Source organism: Hesperophylax consimilis, chromosome 14, assembly GCF_061612785.1.
Source record: "Hesperophylax consimilis isolate HC1 chromosome 14, BYU_Hcon_1.0, whole genome shotgun sequence".
NCBI lineage: Eukaryota > Metazoa > Arthropoda > Insecta > Trichoptera > Limnephilidae > Hesperophylax > Hesperophylax consimilis.
The window spans coordinates 8,441,835-8,468,289 of NC_142849.1; the positions used below are offsets into that span (position 1 = coordinate 8,441,835).

A 26,455-nucleotide genomic window follows, 5' to 3' on the forward strand; every position below is an offset into this window, starting at 1 on the left:
GAGAAAATATATATTATAAAACAAAGGAATAACAGTTACTATGGTAAAATAGGAATCTACTAATCTCACTTTATCTTCAAATAAAAGAAACTGGTTACCATGGTAAAAGAGGAATCTACTAGTGTCACTCTATTGAAAAAAAAAACAAACTGATTACTATGGTAAAACAGGAATCTACTATTATAGTTATATTGATAAATTATAGCTAAAGAGACATCTATTGACAATATTAGTTGCTGGTATTATTGAGCAAAACTTCATTTGTAAATATTATTTTGTTCGGGGCTTTAAAAATTGAACACAGTCCGCTAACCAATAGAAGTGTGGTCAAAATCGATTAACTTAATTCCTTCCGGTCGTAGACACAAGACAGGCCAATGAAATTGATTTTCTGTTCAAGAAAGAATTTCAGTATTATTGTAAAAGTTTGATCAAATTCACAAGAAGTAAGAAAAAATTGAGCTTACTTTGGGCAAATGGAAACGGACACACCCACAACACACTTATATCAAATTAATCTCTTCAGTTATACTGATTTAATTATGCATAGATATTTACAAGTATTGTTTTCTTTGCAGGAATATTCATTTGTGGTAACTGCAAAAGATGGCGCCCCCGAGCCGCGTTTGGGCACGGCTACTGTAACCGTGCAGGTACAGGACGTTCCCGATGAGGTTCCCTTCTTCAAGAAGACTTCTTACAGGATTTCAATCCCCGAAAACGTACCCGATCTTTTGGTCACGCAAGTCACGGTAAGAATTTGTTATTTTCGTCTTTACCGTTCATAAATTCATATTATGGGTAGTCATTGAAGACAATATTAACTACTCTCAAACGAAAAACTGGTATTGAATTCAAGACCTCTGCTGGGGAAGTGCTCTGACCACTGAGAAATCAACTTCTGTAATTTTTAATATCATACTACCAACATAATCTTCATTTTTCTTAACGCATATATATTTTTGGTTGCTATTTTGTGGATCTTTTGGACCTTTAGGAAATCGTCTAAAGCAGCAGAAACTCTCAAACAGGGAACTCCGGCATCATGAAATTTGCACATTTTTTCTGTCTGTTATTAAGGCAAACATGACTATTTTCAATTAGAAATTTCCGTGATGAGATATGGAACTTAGAAATATCAATTTTACCGTCCAAATAAAATAAGATTCAATATTTTTCGTCTCATATTTTTGAATAAAAATATTGAAATCTTTGGCCATATAAATTTAAATAAAATGTTTTATACACAACTATTATGGAAATTATAATATTGCAAGTGTTATGATAATTTTAATGCAAATCTTGTTGATAATTTTGTTTTGCAGGCTGAGGATCCCGACACCTTCAAAGAAATAACATATATCATCAAACAGGGCAACACGGAGATGTTTTCAATTGACAGGAAGACAGGGGTGGTCAAGACAATCAGGGGCTTGGATTATGAACGAGAGAATATGTACATTCTGGTGATTGGCACCGAGGAAAATGACTCTATGATGGAGGGGTCCATCACCAAGGTTACCGTTGATGTTGAGGTAAACTAAAAAATATCTATACCAATAATTAAAAAAAAAACATGTAAATTAAATAGCACATATCCGTACGAGATATTTGCCATACCTTTGTATTTAAAAAATCATTATTCAGTTTAATCAAGTCTTCAAATCCAAATTTAAGTTTTGCATGAAAGTGGTCGTGCTGACGTTTCTCTTATTTTATTTCAATTTATATGAGTTATTTCACAATATACAAGGTGTCCCGGGGTAATGCACTAACTTCGGGAGGTTATTCTACATGATAATACAATTAAAAAAAGATAGATTATTTTTTTCGAAATTCCAACACTTGAAGTTGGAATTGTTTGTATGGAAAAATAAATATTCTTCTATGGAAAAATATTTAAAAAAAAAGTTATTTATCTTTTTTACCTCTACCATCACTTCATCGTGTGGAATTGCCTTCCAAATTTTGTGCATTTTACCCCTGGACACCCTGTATATTAACCGTGGTAGATGCTCGGAGTATTGTTGTGGTGAAAGACCACCATTCAGAATCAAAATTTTATTTGAAATGGCTTTAGTTGTCCATCCCTCAATTTCCAACCTTGTTCTTTCCAATTTGCTTCCCCTCCCTACCTCCTACAGCTTTACAGCATGATGATACCATAATCCCACTGACTCGGAGACCTTCGGCTGTACTTGAAAAAAAAAGTCTTAAACATTCCCAATAATTCTGCATAAATATGCAGAATATATTTAGGTTGAATAATCGGGACTATCAAGGACTATCTCGTAAACATGCCAGGTTAGATCACTAATTCTCCTTTGGTTGTTTCTCCTTCACTCCTCCCGGTCCTGCGCTGCGTGGAGAATTGCGGATACCGACATTCGTGTCCAACGCCTGTAATATTTGATCATTCAAATGCATCGATGATCCTCCTCCGCTTCTCCTGCCTTCCACCATCACTCACTAATAACAATTCCTTAATTTGTTAATCCAGGATCGCAATGACTTACCGCCCACATTCACAACCGTTCCTCGACCGATAACCCTCGATGACGAGGTCGCCATCGGAACAACTGTAACAACGATGGTAGCAACTGACAGTGATGGAACTTCCCCAAATAACAAAGTTCGCTACCAGCTCATGGGAAGGGACATGGCTTCCAAATACTTCCAGATCGATCCCGACTCGGGTGTTTTGAGAATCAGGGATGATCTGAGGAAGGAAATCAGCAGTGAATATCAGGTAAGTCAAGAAATAACTTTAATTAAATTGATACTTATATGTTAGACACCCAATAATAATAGACAACAGGGTATAAATGACATCACGATGAAAAAAAAGCCTCAAAATTATATTTTCTTTTGTATCTTATCGTGATTGTTTTTTGGAGTATTATGCCGTGTGGTACTTCTTCCTACTATAGCCAACGATTCTTCAGCTCTGATGATGTAATGCTGTCCGAAACATTGGCCAAAGAAGGAAGAGGCCCCACACGACATGATACCCCAAAAATCATAATAATACTTTTGGCCGTTAAAAATCTCAAATCTATTTTTTTTTTCTTTTACATATCTTATTCTGGTACCCTCTTCTATCGAAGGTTAGTTATCATCACGGTTCGAATTTATGTCGAACATCGAGCAAGAATTGTGTCCCTTGAATCTTTTTCGCATCGAGCCGTTTACTCGATATCGAACAAAAAGCATTAAGCGATATGGTACACACGTTGAGACAAATTCGAATGAGCGTAAAACCATCGAGCAAGAATGAACGTGGGTACTTAGCTTATTGTTACATAAATTTAATTGTTGCAATTATTGTCAGTCAACTCTCAATACTAAAAGTATTTTGGTGTGCTACTGAGGTGGTGGTTCATTTTAAAATCAATAATATGCATTTCTAATGTACGGAGTTTGATAAAATTTTAAGAATGTGCGTATTTGAGGCCTTTAATAATATTATCTGAATGAATCAATTATTAATATGTGCGTGTTTACATGGCTCATTGTGTATTTGTATTTTGACAGGTGGATATTCAAGCATACGATTTGGGAGAACCACAGCTGTCTAGTATGAGCACACTCAACGTTTATGTGAGACATGTCGCTACTGTTCCTCCAGAGGTATTATTTATTATTTTTCTTATTAGTATTGCAAAAAAATAACCTAATGATTTTAAATTTAAAAAAAATCGCTCATAAAAATGATGCTCAGCCACATACAGTTAATTTTTTTTATGAATTTTGTTATTTATTTATTTATTAATTAATGCCTTTTTTCCTGACTTTTACATATTATGAATATTAAGAAATATACATTATTTATTGTACATAACTGAATTGCTTCATAAACAACATTTTATATTTGTTTAAATTGAATATGTCCACTGACTTGGTATAATTGTTTCCCTCCATTAGTATTCTGGGCAAAGAGGAATACATATGGTAGTTAGTCCCAGAATTTCTGCACTGAAATAAATCCTGACTTCTAGTGTTACGTTGTGGAATCCGGAAGCTATCACTACACCTTTTCCCCCTATTATTTAATACTATGAATTTAGTACTTACTTACTCCTTTTTAATATTTTATAGGACATCAGAAATTTTGTGTTTCATCGCTTTTTTGGTATCTCCAATCAAAAGAGTTACACACAAAAGTTTAGTTAAAAGTGAAAACTATGCATTTCAAAAATCTCTTCGAAACTACAATTTTCATCACAAGTGTTTATTGCATTACGCTCCAATTTTGGTAAAACCCCTACTCTGCGGCTGGCTAAATTTGCAGTCCAGTGAAATTACGACTGCCTTGAGGCGCACTGCAGTGTGCAGTGCGTAGAGGTTAGGTTTAAAAATAAAATTATTCATTTCTTTACTGTCCGTGAAAATTCAACAAAATAAGTAAAAAGCTATTTTTGTAGACGAGTGTCTTATTATTGTATTATTTCAGTATAATTTTTAATATTAAATTTTGTTTTGAAATATTTACAAAATTTCACCAGTCTAATAGGGGAATAAATATATAAATTATTGGATATAACATAAATTTTTTCTTCGACTATTTTTAAGTTCGTTAAGTATTAAAATAAATACGGAAAATATCGTGGTGTCGTAATACTAAGCAAATTTATTTAATTTTTAAAATGAAAATAACCACAGCTGCAAACAAAGCGTGGTACTTGTGTTTCACTAATTTCTTATTATTGTAATAAACTTATTCATAAAAAATTTTTTTTTTTGGTATATTTGTCATTTTTTAAACATTTTTGCTACATATTACCAAAATGTAATAAGAATAGTATTCTGATATAAGATAGTAAACATATATAAAAATTAGCATTATAAATTTATTTTTGATTATTTGATATTATGTATTTAGATTGGACTGAGTTTTGCCGATACCTCATACACCGAAGAGGTGCCGGAGAATGCTACAGCTCACACTCTTCTCAAGACCATCGTCATCATCAACCAGAGGGCGCACAGTGAGAACATCCCCCTCAAGTGCGAAATCACCAAGGGGAATGAAGAAGGTAATAATTCACTTACTTTAAGCAAATGCTATAAGTCTCTGTCACGTAATAGTAATGCCAATTATTTCTGATTTCCATAAGCCCAATAATGAAGATCTTTATGAAAAATATTATGGCTTAGAAAAAAAATATTCATATTGATCACTGTACTTATGATGGAGGACTTGGCCAGCCAAGGAATTGAACATGCTATGCCTGGGTGGGACCCAAACGCATTGACAACTCAGCGGATTAGTGAGAAAGTGCCGTATTATGTTTTTCATTCCCTGCACATTTATTTCAATAACTTGCTCCATCACCGTCTAAACCATGACATTTTCTTATTCCCAGAACTATTCTACGCTGTGATGACCGATGACAAAAACTGTGCCATATACCTGATAGCCCCTCGACTAGACTACGAGAATCAAACAGAGTACCACCTCGAGGTCCACCTGGACTCCCTGCAGGGTCTCGTGAACCCCGACCGCAGCTACGCCAGCCTCCGTCTCCACGTCACGGACGTCAACGATAACTCCCCCTACTTCGTCTTTCCCGAACAGCCCGAAATCAAGGGTGGCAGGAAGAAGTACTACGCGGTTGTTACAAAAGATATCGATCTCGACACTAACATCATTCAAGTGCAGGTGAGATTGGAGTGTTTGTTTTTTTAACGATCTCACCTCAACAATAGACTACAAAACATTAGCATCAAAGCGATACTGAGGTATCTTTCATTCCAGTATATTATTATGTTTGCAATGAATCAACAATCGTGAAAAAAATATCTATTTTAATATGTACATAATAATAAATTAAAATTATTGTTGCTGCAGAGTTTTTATTGACTGTTGCTAAAATATTATGGCATGCTTGTCATGATCGGTTATAACATTTTTACGAGCATTGCTTATCATCCAATATGCCACTTGTGCACAGTTTATTCAAATTCACATTCGCTTGAACGTGGGACAAAATTACTCAACCGACTTAAAAACCTAGTGTTGATACGTAATTTATTCAAACATCCACTGATTTATTTACATAATTTTCTATATTACAGACTAAAGATTTGAATACGGCATTTATTTATTTATATGATTTTTCTTTTTACAGGCTAAAGATTTGGACAGTGGAAATTTTGGGAAGATCCATTACAAGGAGTCATCTTGGAGTGCCTCTGCACAGGAATACTTCAACATTGACTCTAAATCTGGCACCATTAAGAATCTGAAGACGTTTGAAAGTGTTCCCGGGGACCAGTTGCCATTTATACTGAACGTGGCTGCTAGAGATAATCCAGGATCAAGAGTTGACTACACCACTGCTATCGCACCTGTAATTGTAAGTTAATACCAGAATTAACATTTATGTTAATCCATAGATGATTTTTAACTAGTTGTTCTGTGAACAGTAGACTTCGCATAATACTCCGACTTGACAGCTCGCAACAGTCGTAACGCTCATACACTCTGGCGAAATAAAAAGGCACTATCAAACACGACTACCATATTAACAGGATTGACCGGTTATGGAACACACAAACAAATTTACAGAGAGATGAAATGCAAAGTGGTTAAATCAAAACAAGAGTTCCCTACGCTCAGTTAATTAACATCACTTTAAACTTTTTATCTTTGTGATTTGTTGTGATGAATATTTAAGGATTTTATAATATTATAAGGTATTACAGTCAATAATTTTTTTTAATAAATGTACGCCTTCTGTGTCTTAAATATGTATCTACCAGTATTTTATTTATTTTTATAAATGTCGTTTTCACACATAAAATGATCTTAAAATAAGTTTTCAAATCCCTCCAAAATGCTTGAAATCTGGCAGGGTACGCATGATGTCATACGTATGTCAGTTTTCAGTAATAGTTAATTAATAATTAATCAGTAATCCAAAAAAATATAAAAATAGTATACCGCAGTGCCGAGTCGTGAGTAAGTACATGGAACGCGATATAGCCCAAATTCCTCCCATTCTTAATCACATTGCCGACCAATCCATGTGGGAGCGATCCAAGTTCTATCAGAAACCCGCCGACCAATCACATGGCATGATGTAATATGAACATGGCCAATGTTGCAAACTTAATGGAAAAACTTTTGCATACAAACTTAATGGAACACATTCAAAGCAGTGACGTTACAACAAGACCAGGGGCTCTATTCCTGAAACGAGGGCGCTCGTAATCGCCGTCGAAAGTACGTACGTTGGTCATCGTTGCTATTCCCGAAATTGGTCGAAGGTACATACTTCGACGCCAAACGTCAAAAGTCATTCCACACAACAACTACTGGGTATAACCAGTAGAAACAGGGCAGCGAGTGGTAGGTTGTTGGCGTATCTATGCTAAAATCTAGTCAAGCTGTCAATTTTTGTTTTCCCGCGGATTCCGCAAATGTAAAAGTGGGTGAAAATTTCCCACTTACTAAGTCTTTATCGGAGCTTACAAGCTCAATTAAGAGTTGCTTTTGGCAATTTGTAATATGTCCCGCAGCCATTTCTGTTTTGAATAATGAATAACTGTTGTCTGTTTGACAGTCACACCATAGAAATCCCAAAAACATCAGGAACATAGACAATATTCACAGGGGTGCCAATATAATCATCTATTCTACCAACTTCGACCGTTCGACGCTCAAGAATACGTAAAATTGAAACATTCGAAAAAGTTAGTCGCGACGACTAGTAGTTTTTCACTCGAAGACGGCGCATACGAAAACGATTGATCGTTTAACTCCAGAATCGCGGGCCTGGGAGTTACCATATCACAAGACTTGAAATGGGAACCGCATTTAACTGAGATTGTCAAAAGAGCAAATTCAATAACTTATTTAATCAGGAAAGCCTTCCTCGAGGTAACACCGGACATGATGTTTAAAATATACAAAACATATGTGCGAATTCTCCTGGAATATGCTTTCCAAATACGGAGTCCATATTTTGCAAAGGATTTATATCTAATAGAGAGAGTACAGAGACGATTTACAAAGATACCAAGAGCTTTGAAAGACCGGCAATATGAAGATAGACTCAAGGCACAAGATTTACCAACTTCAAAAGAAAGAAGAGATAGGGCTGACTTGATTGAGACTTTATCTGGACATTATAGTTTCCCTGGCATCCAAGAAATCTTCACCACTAACAAAAATATAAACCCCCAGTGAAATCAAAAAAAATTATCAAACACCTTTTGCATCCAATCCTACGAAACACTTCCTTGCAAATGAAGTAGTGGATGCATGGAACAAACTTCCACAACATGTCATCGATTCTACTAAATCTGTAATAAACCAATTTAAAGATCGATTGGATTCTTATTTGGAGAGAAGAAAGGATTAACTTATTTGAAAATTTAAATCATTTAAAAATTACTGTTAAATTTATTGTGAGATCAGACATCAGCAGAATGTTGCCTGCTCATAAAATTATAATAATAATAACATTCTTTCGTTTTTCCAGGTGAACCTCTTGACTAAAGAGAACCAGCTGGTGCTAGTGTTTAAGGACGCCCGCCCCGAGGTGGTGCGCCAGCAGTCAAGGAACATCACGCACGCCATCGAAGAGAAGTGCGAACTGGTGGTGGGCATAGAGAAGTTCACCGCGCGTCACTTCATTAGCGAGAACGACACGCTCGAGCTCGACCCCACCGGAACGGATCTGTGGTTTTACGTCATCGATCCGGACACGGGGAAGATCTTGGAGAGGAACTCCACCAGAGTTCAAAGGTAAGATCATATTGACTTCGGTTCCACCGCAAAATAGAACAAAACAGAATATTGAAGGAAAAAAATACACACCTTACATAACCTAACCTAAACTAACTTTTCCTAACTTCACCTAACAAAACTTAATAAGTTAAGGGTATACATACTTAACGGGGCTAACACATTTACGCTATACTCTCATGGCTTAGCCTATTTCTGAATATCGCTCCCCGTATATTCCCATTCCGTATGTCGAATGTGGGTGAACTTTATGCTGAAATTGGCCAAGCCATGAGAGTATAGCATGGTCTGTCACAGCCATGAAAGAATTCATAATCTGCACTTTCGCAGATGACACTAATTTAATTATTTTAGGATAACACACTTTTGCAAGTTATGCTTTAAAATATTAAGATGAATTATTTTTTTGCCCCCGTACGTATGCAATATGAATATGATTAAATAGTGTTGTTCGTACACAAACTCACTTCTTTCGAGAAAGGCATTCAAATTCAAAGAAAGGCATTCAGAAATTCAATATTTAATCGGTGACTCAAACCAACTACTTAACTACAAACTTAATGATTTCATCACCATTTTTTATGTTCTAGATCCATCCTGGAGCCCTCGGCCCAATCCAACCTGACCTTCGCAGTGTCGGGGGTGGCCCGTGCCACTGCGGGGGCCGTCAGGGCCCCTCTGCCACCCCCTGTGCCCCCGCGCCCCCGCCTGCAACCCGCTGCCCCCGATGCATTCCCCTATGCGCTGATCATAATCGCCATTGTGATCTTTGTACTGGGCATCGCGGGGATTATTTATATTTGCGTATCTTGGAATAGGTGAGAAAATTATGTTCATTTATAAAAATTTTTTTAGTAAATCTCTCTTTTAAGGTTTTTTAACGAACTGGACATGTGGGATAAATTGGTTTCTGAAAAGCAACTTCTTATGTGGGAACATTGTGAGTGGGTTTGATTGTAACCAATTTGTCAATACTTGTAACTAAGGCATGGTTTTTTCATCTATTGTTAACCACTCATGGCTACCCAAATTTTAGTAGCATCGCTAAGCATAATAACTCGAAATCAGGTATCTATGGGTGGTGATTTTTATAAATTAATTATTTTTTTATAAAACATAAAAAATTCGAATAAATTGTTAAATATGTGTGGATTCACTGGCTTTAAACCACAGTAAGCAGTTTGTAAGTTTCCATATTAATATTCGGAGGTATGATTCTTGGAGAACTCCAGAAAACTAATAAAAGTGATATCTGTACCGATTGTAAAGAAAACTGACAGACAGAAAGATGTACTGATGTACTTAGAAGAAAAAATTGAAAGTGCCAGGTTTGAAAAATTTGTCACTATTCATGTTGTTTAGCCCTAAATGATTTTTTTTTTTTTTTCGAAAATTCTGTTTTTTGTACGAAGATTTTCAGAAAATTTAGTTTGGCAGTGCGCTGCACCGATTTCTTGAAAATCTTCACAAAAAAAAAAAAAAAATTTGGGCTACAACAACATCAATAATAACTTTTTTTTAAATGTTAATTTTCCCATACAAAAAATTCAACTTTTTACCTAAAAACTACCTTAAAACATTAGATTTTCTAAAAGTTTAATTACTTCTAATCATGTAAAATCACCCCCCAAAGCACACTTTACCCCCGGAGACCCTGTATATACGGTCAATCCTGACTTTACACGGTATTCCATGAAACGTATCCCCCGTTTAAAATCAGAATTAAATGTAATGTAATCATTTATTTTTATTTTTTAAGTACGACCATTTAACATGGATTTTCTTCTTCAGATACCGCAACTATAAATCCCGCATGCAGAGCCACTACAGCAATGCCCCGAGCCGATACGACCCGGTAATCAGCGGCACGGGCACCGGTACCGCGCCCAGCGTAGATACCCCCAGCCTTAAGGAGTACGAGACGCAGGTGCTCAACATGGCCGTGCCGCTGGACGACTGTGACAGTTGCAACGACCTCCAGCTGGACTTCAGCGCCAATAATCACACATTTAGCTTGGATAATGTCAGCTATATCACTAAGGATAATGGTAAATATTTATGTTTGTTTGATTTCGGTGGTCCATAAGTGTGTATATCAAAAATATTGATTTCTGTTGTGTGTCTGTGATTATAACTCTGGTTCAATGAACTCAGATTTACTTTGAATTTAAGTGTCATTTTTAAATTGGAATTGATTATGTGAAGAATTCAGACAAGCGATAAAGTACCTACGTATAGTATAATATTTTTTATCGCTTTAGTGCCTCTATACTCCTATGGTACAGTAAAAAACACATTTTTCTTAGCTTTTCTGGGGAAACTACTTATGGTAGACTATATACTATTTTTTTAATATATATGTTTAAACTCATTATCCGGTAAGATGGTACAATTTACAAAAACATCATTTTGGAAAAAAACTAATAAGCTATTACAAGAATATAATCAGCTGGCGACGGCAAAAATTTTGCACCAGCACACAGTTAACAACAAAATTATTTTATTTGTTATTTTCAAAATTGGAACTGATGTATCAAGAGTTCAGGGTATCCTGTGTTTTTTCACGGGTCTGTGATATTTTTTTTTTTACAAGTTTTGATGAACTATGATAACTTTATCTTGTACACAATTAGTCCACCAACACCAAGACAGTTAAACTTATTTTTCGATCTACCAGGGACAAGTGAAAGTTTCAAGCCTTATGTTATGTACATACTTCACATTTTGATCTAAGGTCACAAATTTTGCTTTTCATTAATTTCAGATTTTATATAAATCTAGAAATGATTTAAGAAATTGTAATTCTAGTCGTTCGTCATATTTTAATTTATAAAAACTGGGATAGAGAAGTTCAAAGTGTTTCCACTTCTACAAAATTTACTCGTTCGAAAAGTGATTCAGCAAAAACGTAACTGAATATGAAACAGATTCAGAATATTATATGAAGTTAAAAAATCAAGAATATATAATAGTCATTGTGTGACTGTCATCTTCGTAATAAGGTTTTACGATGTTTATTTATAATAATTTTGTGATTCACTCTTCAATCTGCCATGTAATTATATAGATAAAAGATTAATGTATAACTATTAATTGCTGCTTTATGAATATATTTTTGAAATATTTAATTACAGGACAAAACAGCCCCACCTCTTCCGAAGCCGCTACAACGGCCCGCGCTTCGAGCGTCGCCTCCCCAACTGACTACCTCCACTCTAACATTCACACGCTCAACCGAAACAACGCCAACCCGCTCTACCGTAACAATAACCACCACCTGTCCACCCTCCCCCGTACGGACCATCACCAGAACCACCAACAAAACAACAACAATAATTCCAATTTCTTGGATACGTTCGGTAGAAACAACGTACGCAACCAGCAGAACAACACATACAATCGCAGCAATAAGAGCAACCTGAACATGCTCTCCAAGGGCAAGGACAAGAACAAGAATGAAAGCAAGAATACCAATGCACTGAAGAGGGAGGGTGCGATCATGGCCTATGATGAGATTCCGGGACATAATTCTGGATTCCAACGGTAAGCTTGTTTACTAAATTCTACCATTTATGGTGATCTTTTAACAGTAAAATTTAAAAGCCCTACATTAGAGGTAGCACGCTTAACAGGAAGAAAAATGAACTCCTCATTTATGCACCTCTCCCCGCAATGTTCCCTTGCACTGTTTGCAAGTGAGAATTATTTTGACTCCATGGAACAACAAAATTGTTTTGAAATATCTTAGTTTGCCATCCTCATTTCCAAAATTATTTTATACTGGAGGAGTTCCCAACCCTTTTTTGACTAGCATATCTCTTGGCAGCCGTTTTGCTTAATTGTACCCCTCATTTTACAAAAATGCTTAGGTACCGTACATGCGCCATTATTGGCTTTCTTTCGCATTGCTACCAAGCTAAAATGAAGTCATTTGTCTTGTAAAGGAACAGTGACCAAAAACCTGGTAGGTTTTCAGTATGTAACTGGTTTATATAAATACATACCTTAAGGACTAATTCTCCCTATATTGCAGCCATGTTTCATTGCAAATATTTTTTTCACCTAAATTACATCTATTTTTCAACAACCTATTAATTTAAATCATGATGAAAGAGAAAGGGGCCTTTGTGGTCCAGAGCTCTGTGTGCCATTATTTCAAAAAGTAAGTACATACCTGGTTTAATAGGTAAACATAATTGAAGTACAATGATGAGAAAACAGATTTTTTTTTTAAACTGTAAATGCAATAAAATACTTTTTTTTTCTTTCTAGTAAACTGTCACATACACACAACATAGTTGTCATAGCCAACATACTTACCATGAAAGGGCTAAATGTTTTGCTCAAAATTTTTGGTTAACAAACAAATTGTGACCAACAAAGATAACCTTTTCACTGCATTAGGGTCGTATGTGACACTTTTCGACACCTTTTCAAGCACCGAATTCCAAAAATTTTTGCTTAACCTTGGTGATCCTTAGTAGGTCATGTCTTAATAGGTTCACTGCAAACTCCGCCATTTGGCGGAGTTTGAATGTTTCGAAAAACTGCACTCGTCTATTGACGTGGGCTTCAATATAACTCTCAATGCTCAGTGAAAATCTAGCAACTGTTCCAACGTGTTTTATGCTTGCTCTGTGCTTGAATGAATCAAAAATTGTTGTCCGCTTACGGTTTTTGACTACCTACTCTAGTTTTATTTTATAGCATGTTGAATATGGGTGACAGAGCTTTCCATTTTTACATGGAGTTTTGTGTGCCTTCATTTTCCAAGGCTGGTATTGAACCTGTTAAGTCGGTTAGTTTCGTGATATGTATTATCATCAATCATCAAACCTCCGTCACCATTAAATAAAATCATTTTCAAATCCATTGGCTTCTCTAGCACCATTTTGTTCTAGGTCTTCTTCTTCCTACTGGTCTTTTTACAGCCCAAAAAGCTTCAACCCTTACGAGGAAGAGAGACTTTGATGGACGAAGGACGATTTACAATAATGTTTAATTTTAATTACTCTTACACTTCATATACAAACACGTTTAATGAAATTGCTAAAAGTTAGTATAATAAAATGGTATGTTTGCCGGGTACAATTTTTTAAATTTTTTTTAATCTTATTTTAATACAATCTATATCTATTTTTTTAAATTGAAAGACTCTGGATAAGGTACTATATGTAATAGTTATATAATATATATATATATATATATATATTGACCTCTTCCCGTAGTATGTTGATCCAGTAAGAAGTTGTTAGACTATGTTGATCCACCTTTAACACCATATAACTTGGCTATTGTGGAATACATCTGAATGAATTGACAACAGTGGTACAATAATTATCAATGTTGCCAGTTTGCCAGAAAAACCATTTGATATACTGTTCATAAAATTTTCTAAATTTGTATGGAAATCGGATGCATAATTTATGTTGATCTACCTAAATTGGCATACTTATGTTGATCTCATATATATTGATCTATTCCCGTAGTATGTTGATCCAGGTAAGAAGTTATTGGACAAAGTTGATCTGTGTCCCTATATATGGTTTTACTAAATGAACCAATCAAGAGCAATCGGTGGACTGTTCATCACAAGGTTTTATCTGATTCCGTAATCTTTTGTGATATTGAACTCAAAGTATTAGTCTCTAGAGTCGGATATCGCATGAAATGACTGTGAGATGGTACCGTTTCAAATCAAAATGACGTGTTCATTCGACTGTTTGTTGCTTGAATTGTTTATAAGAAATGTATGCGTATTTAGATTGAAACGAAACTTTCGCAAAAATCAAATCCATTAAAAAAATACCTACTGCGTGGCGGGCCGGATCGAAAGAGACTGGTTGAGGGATACCTTTTGACCATCAAAATCCAAAATGGCGGCAAAAGGCATAATGTTATATGGGAAATATTGAACTTGCATCTATTACCATCTCTCCTGATTACGCTTCGTGACTTAGTAGGGGTGGCCGGGTTCTTGGTTATAATGGGTAATTAATGGATGATTGGACGAGGTTGGAGCTAAGAAAAACTGTCCAAAGAAGCGAAGCTAGCAGTCCACAATGGAGTGCTGGTACCTACCCTAATATATGGAAGTGAGGCATGGAACTGGCAGAAGAAGGCTGAAAGTAGACTGAATACTGTAGAAATGAGATCCCTGAGGCATATGTACGGTAAAATCATGTATGACGAAATGTGCGTATGCTGTGTCTATTCTACAGATATTTTATTAGAGCCTGTTAAAAGGAGCTAGCAGCATTGATCCCCAGTGCACCGTGCACGTGCTTGATACTCGACAACTGCTTGATACTCGACAACTCGACGGACACGAGCGGATTGATGTTATCGATACATATATGAACGGGTCGTTTCTCCGACTCGTTTTATCGTAAGTCGGCTCGTATGTGGAACGAGCTATCGGCATCTGTTTTTCTTCCTCAATATAATCCGGGCCTCTTTAAGACCCGCATTAATAAATTCATTCCTACAGACCCTATCTTAATCCGCCCCATAACGCTGCCCAACTGGGTGGAGACATAGTTTCTATGTATTTAACGTATAAAGACAAGGGCACTCTTGTGAGAGGTGTCACATAAAAAAGTCATACCTCCGAATTTGAATATAGAGACATACAAAATGATCTATATTATAAGCAATGAATCCACCCATCTTTTATCGATTATCACATTATTTTAGAATTTAAAAAAACTCGTAAGCTTAATAATCGCAGAACTCAACTCAACTTCAAATATTAATATTCTGTATAAACGATTGTTACATCTTACCGGAGATGACCAGATAAATCATCAAAATGATAATTCATCACATCTTTAAAAAGTTATGTAAAGTCATGGAAAGTGATGAAACAAAAACATTATTAACTGGGTTAAGTAGGTTAGGTTCGGTTAGGTTTAAATTTTGTATTCATCGTTTCTAATGACTTTACATCACTTTTTAAAGGTGTGTTGAATTGTCACTGTGTTGAGTTATCATGGAACCCTTACCGGAAATGTTTATATTTTAAAGTTCTCTAAATAAAATGAAATGCTCTTAAAAGAAACATCTCATATTTAATATTATACAACAATATGACCGGAAGTCGGCATCTTTCTTTGAAATAAATAAATCATAAACTAAAAAACAGCTACAAGGTGGTTACAAATGCAATTATATTTAATCAATTTGTTCGATTATATTTTATATGAAGTTTTTTTTACAGTGGGCCAAATGAATTCTATATGTGGCCAATTTAACCAATTCAACCAAAGTTGTCCAATTTTAATAACTTCGACGAGGAAAAGAAGTTTTTTAATTAGTTGAATAATAATTTTTCAAAATTTCAATTATGTTTAACGTAATACACTATCTGGCATCAAGAAAATCAGTCTAGTCACGAACCGTAACTATTAAGTGTAATAAAATAAAAAAATAAAATTATGTTTATATCATAGTTTGCTTTAATCTCAATAAAAAAGAAGGAAAAAAGTTTTTTTTTTTATGAATGAGATAAAACTTTCCCCCAAACAACGTGTATATTTAACTAACTAACTAATTAACGATCACGCCGTTTCCCCGCAGGGGTAGACAGAGAGGACGGACCGCCAAACAACTCGGTCTTGGCACACACTTCTTGCCTCATTCACATTCATACATCGTCTCATAATACTCTTCTATTATTCTGACTCTTGACATGACCCGACTCGAGTATCTGATTCACTTGATCGTGCCATGTCTTCCTCGGGCTTCCCCGACTTCTGCTACCATTCACATTTGCATCATATATCCTCTTTACACACTCCTATCTTCGCTCATTCGCTCTACATGCCCAAACCATCTAAGCGTCCCTTTCTTAATCTTAACCACACATACGCCTCAGGGATCTCATTTATGAATTAAAATTAAAATAGCAACTTCACATTAGGAACGAACAAATAAGTACATTGACTAAGTGTTACGGACGGACATGCACTTGAGCAAGACTTGGGAGCTGTATTCACAGAAACTTTAAAAAAATAACTGACGTTTAGTTGTAGTACTGGGTCAATTGTACTGGTATCCCCCGAAAACATAAAAACATAAACAATATAAACTAATTTTTGAAAAGAAAGACAAACATTCCCGGGTTAAGAATAACCTGGCAATATTTGAAAATCTCCTACTACCACCACAGTCAGCTGAAAATGTTGCTTGTGTTGTGATGGGGGACTTAGCCAGCCCAGGAATTGAACACACTATGCCTGGGTGGGACCCAAACGCGATGTCAACTCGGCCACCGACCGGTCTAAAATATGGCAGAAATCGCTCCAGTGGATAAATAATAAAATGTAGTTTATAGGCACTTTATAAAAAAAAATCGTCTAAAGAAACAGAAAATTTTTTAAAACAGTAATAAATAAAATACATTCTGGAATCGTTAATAAGTCGTTATGAAATATTTAGCCGTGTTAAGTAATCAATAGTATCGCGGTGGCAAAACGTGGAATTCCATAGCCGTTTTTAATTTATTAAAAATATTTATGATATCAAAGACAAAACAATTAAATGTATTCTAATCAGGGTGTCGTTATATCCCGGCCGGCGGCTAGAGACGGACGCTTCGAGTCCTTTGACTCGGGCGCATTTACCGACAACAATCGGAAGTCGGGCGACGCGAAGCGAAGATGCCCGAAGCGAAGCGAAGTTCGTGCCCACACTATCGTATTAGGTCAACTTCGATCAATTGTTTATAAGAAATGTATGCGTATTTAGATTGAAACGAAAATTTCGCAAAAACAAAATCCATAAAAAAATCACAACTTAGCAGGGGTACACGGGTTCATAGGGTGAGGTTTGTCTAGGTCCTGGCGGCGGATGCGTTTGCCCATCTACTGCGTGGCGGGCCGGATCGAAAGAAACTGGTTGAGGGATACCTTTCGACCATAAAAATCCGAAATGGCGGCAAAAGGAATAATGTTATGTAGGAAATTTTGAACCTGTATCTTTTACCATCTCCCCTGATTACGCTTCGTGACTTAGTAGGGGAGGCCGGGTTCTTGATTATAATGGGTAATTAATGGATGATTGGACGCGGATGGAGCTAACTAAAAACTGTCCAAAGAAGCGAAGCTAGCAGTCCACAATGTAGTGCTGGTACATACCCTAATATATGGAAATGAGGCATGGAATTGGCAGAAGAAGGCTGAAAGTAGACAGAATACTGTAGAAATGAAATCCCTGAGGCATATGTGCAGTAAAATCATGTATGACGAAATGTGCGTATGCTGTGTCTATTCTACAGATATTTTATTAGAGCCTGTTAAAAGGAGCTAGCAGCATTGATCCCCGTTGCACCGTGCACGTGCTTGATACTCGACGGTCCGAGCGGAATACACGTTCACAGTTAAGTTGATGTTATCTATACATATATGAACGGGTCGTTTCTCCGACTCGTTTTACCGTAAGTCGGCTCGCATGTGGAACGAGCTATCAGCATCTGTTTTTCCTCCTCCATATAATTCGCGCCTATTTAAGACCAGCATTAATAAATTCATTCCTACAGCCCCTACCTTAACCCGCCTCATAACGCTGCCCAACCGGTTGGCGACATAGTTTCTCTGTATTTAACGTGTAAAGATAGGGGCGCTCTATCGAGAGGTGTCACATAAAAAAATCATACCGCCGAATTTGAATATGGAATAATTTCCTTTTGCCGCCATTTTAGATTTTTATGGCCAAAAGGTATCCCTCAACCAGTCTCTTTCGATCCGGCCCGCCACGTAGTAGCTGAGCAAACGCAACAGTGTACCCCTGCTAAGTTATGATTTTTTTATGGATTTGATTTTTGCGAATGTTTCGAATAGCTCTAAAGATGATTCTTTTAAAATCATCCCATATTTAATATTATAAAACAATATGACCGGAAATCAGCTGAACTAAAAAAACAGCTACAAGGTGGTTACAAATACTATTATATTAAATCAATTTTGTCATTTAATTCCCAAACAATGTGTATATATATATTCCTTTAAATTAAAATAGCAACTTCACATTAGAAAAGAGAGGACAACGAACAAATAAGTACATTGACTAAGTGTTACGGACGGACATGCACTTGAGTTTATAAAACTTGGGAGCTGTACTCACAGAAACTGGAGTTTAGTTGTAATACGGGGTCAATTGTACCGGTATAATCATCCCCCAAAAACATTAACACAGAAACCATATAAACTACTAAATGCGGTTTAAAGCTAACGAATCCACCTAGATTTAATCAATAATCCCATATTTCTAGATTCCATAAGTACCCACTCTATTGTGTACCTAGAGGTAAAACTAAGATATTGCACAATATTGGCAAAATATGGCAGAAATCGCTCCAGTGGATAAGTAATAAAACGAAGTTTATAGGCACTTTATAAAAAAAAATGTCTAAAGAAACAGATAAATTTTTAAAACAATTATGAATAAAGTACATTCTGGAATCGTTAATAAGTCATTTTGAAATATTTCGCCGTGTTTAGTAATCAATAGTATCGGGAAACGCGGTGGCAAGACGTAGAATTCCATAGCCGTTGATTATCAAAGACAAAACAATTAAATATATGAAATTCTCTGTATGAAATTAGTTTTCATACAGAGAATATCCAAATAACCCTTTTTTGTGTATAAAAACATATCGGCTTTTTGGTTAAGATGTGGTGTGATATGATTTGTATTTTTTTATGAAACACTAATATGAGGCATGAAGGAATTACAAAATTTAAATAAAATATATTGAAGTGCTTTTAGTTGGTATTACTATAAACTGCACGTGTTAGTTCATCTTCTGCCATGTTTGTGCTAAAAATACTTTATTCAACTTCTCGAAGCAAGCTGTAGCTTTTTGTAGGAAATATGATATCTGATTATAATATTGTCAATATTTCTTTTTTCATTTTTTACAAATAAAAACTTGTGTGAATACCGCACCAGAGTCATACAGTCCTAACCGCTCCCGTCTGGAGCCAGTGAGACTATGGCATCCTCAAAGGAGACCTCGAAGGAGATGACGAGGAGGAAGGTGGGAGAGTACCTAGCTATTCAGATATAACCAAACACTAATTGTAAAATAGTGCAAATTAATTTTAGTAAAATTTATTTGAACCCGCGACCTTCGGATTGCTAGTCGAGAGCCACCTCAAGTAGTTTGATATGTTTGGTGACTTAGCAGGAGTGCCCGGGTTTATGGGGTGAGGTTTGTTCGGTTCTTGGCGGCGGATGCGCTTGCCTACCAAATGCGTGGTGGGCCGGATCGATTAATCCTCTTTCAACGCATCGCCTTGCAACGCAGTAGGAGACTTGGATTCTTATGTTTATCACTCGAACACACTGACCCCCAGATTACTACCCACCCATCATACCTATTTCCTTCCCAGAACTCACTCTCATTCCTTTCTTTCAAAATACCCCCAACACAGCATTCACAAAGATGACATAGGCCTTGAGGGTTACGATTTTCCTTAGGGCCTCCTGTGTGGAGACGATGTAAAAAAATACAAAAAATAAACAACTTTCTCGCTAAATCGTTGGCGGTGACTAATGGTAGGGGTATTGGTTATCTAATAAATGGTTCCCGGGGCGGCGGTACACATAATTGTAATAGTTCTCGAGGGCTCTGATGTACAGACATTATGGCTCCTGTTGATTGACGAACATATACTAAAACATCGTTGGTTGGAATCGGTGCTTGAAATGACTTTAGCCATGTTTAGTAAAAAACAAATTGGAATTAATTTTTCAGCAATTTCAATTTAAAATTTGAAAGATTAAATTCTCACCAATCTAATCGCCGCAATTTTAATAGGCACATATTATGGATATTACGCTTTGTTTCAACTTAATCATTACAAGAAACTTACGTCGGGAGAGATGGTAAAAGATACATTATAATAAAATTTGATTCAATCAATGTTCAAAACTTCTCTTATAAAATGACTTACACAAATCTCACCCCATGAACCCGGGCACCCCTGCTAAGTCACGAAACGTAGTAAATGATGCATTAAAGTTACATTTTTGTTTAATCAAGTTCAAAAGGTTTTTTAAGCATGGATTTGACGTTTGCGAAAGTTCCATTTCAATATAAATACGCGTGAGGCAGTCTATCCTCTTTAAGTACAGAGTCATTTTCATAGAATATGGATGTTCTAACGGAATCTAAAAAGTACCACAACGCGCGCGAAATTGGCGGTTACAAGTTACAACACATACAAGCGGTCAAGTTTGTCTGAAATATATAGATCAACAAAATAAATCGTGTAAAATGTATATGCGACCGAAAAATGGGCGTGGCTTACAGCTAAATCTCGATGACACAAGTTGATCTGTAGGGATTTACATATGTATGCCAGCTTGGGTAATGGATCAACATATCCGGGGTGGATCAACAAATGCAAACGGATCAACATATACCTGGCGTACCGTCGCGCGAGATCAACATAGTACGAGAGGGGATAAATATATATATATATGTATATGTAATAGTTCTGAGATAACATAGTATTTAAAATAAATGGGAACAAGAACTCTATTTTATTATTTGCTAGTTATTAAATAAATAAAAAAATTGGCAATTATTTAAATTTTATTTACGAAATGAAAATATAACATTGAAAAATTTATTGTTTCCGAATCAAGTCACATACAGTCAAACTTAGCTATAACAAGCACGAGGGGACCAACTAAATTTGCTCCTTATAGTCATTACTCGTTCCATCCAAAATAGGCTATTAAAAGTCATATGAACCTACCTACTTGCCTCTAATATCAAGAGTCATCATAGACTTTTGGTTAATTTATGCTGCATGTCAATGGAACTAAATTTGAAGAACAGGTTTGCAGAACACGAATTTCAAAAAATTCAACAGAAACGTTAAATCTTTATTTTCAATGTCAAGCCGCCAGTCGCCTTCGCGAGTCGGACAGCTAACCGCCGCGCTTTACCGCCCCTTTGTTATTACTTCGAGAACTTTTCCCAATTATTAAATTTTTTCCGAACGATCCATTCATGTATTTTGAAATTGTGTTGTAAAATTATTTGCACGATATATCAGTAATCGTCCTTGTTATAACAGCAAACAATTATTTGATTAATTTCAACCTGAACTAAAATATCATTTTGTGCTCATTATAGCCAGTATAGCCTTTATTGCCGTGGTCGTTATAACCAAGTTTGACTGTATATATATATATTATTTAACTTCAATTTCTTCATCTGAAGAGATGGAAGTTACAATAAAATTTAGATATAGAACAGAGCTGTCACAATCTTCAATGCTTGTTTGTTGCCATTTTGGTGTTGACATTATGTTTTTTCAAAATATAATGTAATTAATCTTTGAACAAATACAAACTCTGTTCGTTCTATTTGAAATCTCTAAATAGTATAAAACAAAGTCACTATCCGCATCTGTCTGTTTGTGCGCTTAGTTCTTCTAAACTATGCAACGGAGTTTGATAGGGTTTTCACTATCATTTAGAGAATTTCTTCCGGAAGGTTTATATATTTATAACATGAATATTATATTTATTGAAAGCAGAAAAAAGTTAACAAACGCCGGGTACACATCAGCTAGTAACCAATATGTATTAAGATTGTGTTCACTGCATTTAATCATATTTTGGGTTGACATTTTCTTTCCCCGAGTCCTTCAATTATCTAGTAAATTCTTTATTTAGAAAAGATCAAACAAGAGCTTTAAAAAAAAGCCTCCATCAATCATTTAAAAAAAACAAAGCATTTTGATTGAAGTTTTAAATTGAATATGATGAAAAATATTATATTTAATTTCTAATTAATTTTTATGTTTCAGGTCTGCTGATGACGACGGCATGGTCAGTCCATCCAATGACAATGTCACATTTGGCAAGAGGGACTATGCGCAATTAGGATTTTCGTACATTAATGACAGATCTCCCGTCGAAACCACAACAGAACTGTAAATAATAACGAATTAAGATTAAATTAGAAAACAATATATTAAATTAATACTTGCTCCAATACTAATGATATGTAGTACGCCAATCAACTGTGTTCAAATCAATAAATTTTATTATAGAAATCTGAACAATTTTAACCTTTTTTTGAACAAATTTCAAAATTCGGATGAAGTTTAAAAATGAAACTCAATAGTTTTGTTGCCATGAATTTTGTTTTTTTTTTTCACCGGTTTGTAAACATTTTTGCCAAAAATTACATGGTTAAAAAATGTACTTTGTAAAATATGAACAATTTACATTTTTTGGCTCCTCAACAATTTTTATTGTATAAAATGTACAATAAAAATTACAGGGGCTTTCGTCAATCAAACTGAGCTATCACTAAGTGGAAATAATGCTCAACACCAAAGTGATCATTTTTTTCACTCAGCGGGACATTTAGTGTTGACATATCATTTCTACGGATTAGCTTCATTTCCGGTTGAATTTAAATTTTTATAAATCAAAATGATGTTTTAAACCAAAACATGATTATTCACAATTATGAACAAAAGTGATTTATCAAGTTAAATAACTATGTAATTAAAATAATCGTGCAACATTTTCGATGTCCATTGGAATAGTGCGAATGCTCAGTCTAAAAACGATGGTGAAATATAATTGAGTGATCCTTCACAAAATCTGCTTTACCTAACTTATCATTCGCTCAGTTTTATTTGGTGAAAACGACCGATAATCTGTTAAATTTCTCTTATTCAATGTAACATGTGATTTTCAAAGGTTGTTTAAATCGGCCAGTGAGGAAGATTTCCATTTATATCTTGAGAAATCTTTGAAAATAAAACTAACATATATTATTTTTCAAGATATGGCCATAAAAATAATCTAACTATAATTATTAGGATAAATTTGGGCATCTCAATAGAGAGTGAGTATATTGCATTTAATTTCACGGTGTAAAAAGGCAATTATTAATAAAATGTCTATCACCCATTATTATTTGTATGTATTGCATTTTTTGCAATCAATGTACTGATTTATATTTACAGGAATAACATTGTATTTATATAGTATTTCATCTCCAATTATTAAAAATTATTAGAAATGTAAATAAATTATTGACCAATATTAACAGAATTCCATTTCAATTGTGATCTTGAAATATCCATTTTCAAGTAAATTGAAATGAAATAATTATGAAATAAAATTTGGCAATATGAAATATGTCTTAAGGCGATGCACTACGTAGTAATGCAAAATAACGTGTTTTTGGTTTGAAAATTTGGTCGCTTAGAAATGTTTCAGATGCTTTAATTAAATACTGCGAGTAGAATACATCCTGGCCTTTGAAATAATCAAGTATTTTTTAGATAAGTCTTTTTATAAGCCCAGAAAAAAATAATGTATAAGGCCTATGAAAACTGTTTAAAGTTCAAAATCGCCTACTTGCGAACCCATTTTCGGCTATGGTTTTATTGTATAATGTGGCAAATTAATTTATTTATAAAACGATCGAAAAACATTTAAATATTTGTGCCTGAACATCCACAAAATAAAATAAAGGGACTTTTTGGCCATGTTTTTTTCTTGCATAATTCAAAAAAGGTGGATGGTGTTAAGCTGGAATTTAAGCCTTATCGCCATCTACGTAAGGTGTATTATTGATAGCGGCTCGAATTATATTGCACGATAGTGCATCGCCTTAAAAATGTTCTGAAATATAAAACAAAAACATTATATCTATTTAAATTATATGACATGTGTAATTTTATTTGTAGATATATGAACTGATAAAATTTGTAAATAAATAATATTGTAACATTTATTTAAAAATAACTGTTAATTTTAATTCTACAGCTCAATAAGTGATAATACAAAAAAATAAGATCTTTAGATTTATTGTCTGTATTTGAGGTTTTAAATTCATTAATTAAATATAAATCAGGTTACCACGATGAACGTGAATTATTAATTATAAAATTGTAACATGAAAATAATATTAGATTTTTCTTTACAGAAAAACACTGTAAATCATTTACAAACATAAATATAATATTTAAAGTCATAGATTATTTTTTTTAAAATTTTATTTAAGAAGTATTTTGTTTTCTTTTTGAGTTATTAATTTGGTTTTACCTTACAGTGAAACTATCTTGTATAGTTTTTCAAGGGTTCCAAAAAAGACCTTTTTTTGAGTTTTTAAGGGAGAAAAAACACATATATAGTATTGAGTTTTACTGTTTATCATACTAAGAAAATGAAACTTATATTTTCTTACTATGCAACTTTATTAAAGCATACCATTTAATTTAAGAAATACCTTTAGGTGTACAGCGAAGTGTTACTTATTTAATAAATAAATAATTTAATATTATTATTATATACTTAATACATATTTTAACATGTGTAATTTTTTGCACAAACTGCTTTTGTAGAACTGTTTTGTACAGATTTGCCAAATGTTCTACTTAAATTGTGCAAAAATTTGTCAGCCTTATAGGAACTAAGAGTTACTTGTACATTGTTTCAAGAAATTTTATGTAATATTTTGTAAGGAAATTAGATAGACGACTTGTAAGGGTAGTGTTATGTGAATTAATTGTTCAATGAGGAATGCGTGAATTATTTATTTGTTTTGTATTATACTGCTCATAACTATTTTGTGTAATATATATTTTTTTACAGAATAAAATAAGTTTAATAATTATTTTGTTTGTTTTATTTTCATAATTCTCTTCCTCTCAACACCGATATTAAATATCTACTCAAAAAATAATCAATGGGTGTGGTCTGTATCTTTTGCGTTAAATCAGCATTTTTTTTCGAAGGAAGCAAATACATTTAACATTATATATTAAAACAAAAAACACACTTTGTAATACACCAATTTTTTATTGAATTAGTAACTGACAGCCAACCAGGATTCGCTTATCTCAAGCTTCATCAGGGCTATTATATAAACTAATTATAATTACATATGGACATATATTTTGGGACATACTTTACTTATTATAATCAGTGATTCCTAACATTTGGAGAAAAAAAATTGGTTTCAATTCAGTTACCTGTTTTATGTTTTTTTTATTTTCGAAACAGCAAAACAAATTCTTTCTCATGTCATCACCGGTAACTCAACCTAGTAACCGACCAACCCCACAACCCCATCCTAACCCTCCAATACCTAATGATTTTTTAAAGTTTTATTGTTAGATTGCAGCATGGATTATTGCTTAAAAATGGAATTGGAATCACTAGATGGCGTCGAGACATATTATATCATCACTTATTGGTGAATATATTACGACTTGTCAAATATTATTATTTTTAATGATAAAATAATGTTTAAGAGAATTAATGTTGTACAAAATATAAACCATACTAAAATGAATTATTATCTTACAATCCCAGAGTTTTACTATTTACATAACAAAATATACCAGGATCCCATAGAGTAGATAGGTTAATGGACCGACAGATTACGCTGTACGCATAATAGCCTGGACCTATTTCGGCATATTGCTCGCCATACAGTCTCAATGAGAATGTACGGCGAGAGATATGCTCAAAAAAGTCAAGTCACGAGAATATAGCGTGGTCAGGCTTAAATTATTATTAATCGTAGAGTTTTATTATTTAAATACAAAGTAAACCAGGAGTACAAAAAGCTGAGAAGTAAATAAATATTTTTTATTAAATCTCAAGAGTCATCCACTCAAGAACTGAATGTTTATAGAAAATCTACCA

At 34.5% G+C, this 26,455-nt stretch overlaps 1 protein-coding gene across 1 annotated transcript in view; it reads left to right on the forward strand.

The window, feature by feature from the left end:
- The window catches only part of Cad99C (cadherin 99C), a 258,171-nt gene extending 232,785 nt beyond the window's left edge, over positions 1-25,386 (forward strand). Inside the window, exons 18-29 of the mRNA XM_089639482.1 lie at positions 579-752; positions 1,326-1,535; positions 2,501-2,749; positions 3,535-3,630; positions 4,883-5,036; positions 5,367-5,662; positions 6,132-6,359; positions 8,490-8,755; positions 9,346-9,573; positions 10,547-10,803; positions 11,890-12,298; positions 22,585-25,386. Of these exons, the coding sequence (XP_089495608.1) occupies positions 579-752; positions 1,326-1,535; positions 2,501-2,749; positions 3,535-3,630; positions 4,883-5,036; positions 5,367-5,662; positions 6,132-6,359; positions 8,490-8,755; positions 9,346-9,573; positions 10,547-10,803; positions 11,890-12,298; positions 22,585-22,714 (2,697 nt within the window). The 3' untranslated portion in view covers positions 22,715-25,386. The remainder of the gene's footprint in view (positions 1-578; positions 753-1,325; positions 1,536-2,500; positions 2,750-3,534; positions 3,631-4,882; positions 5,037-5,366; positions 5,663-6,131; positions 6,360-8,489; positions 8,756-9,345; positions 9,574-10,546; positions 10,804-11,889; positions 12,299-22,584) is intronic.
- The last annotated feature ends 1,069 nt before the right edge of the window (positions 25,387-26,455 follow it).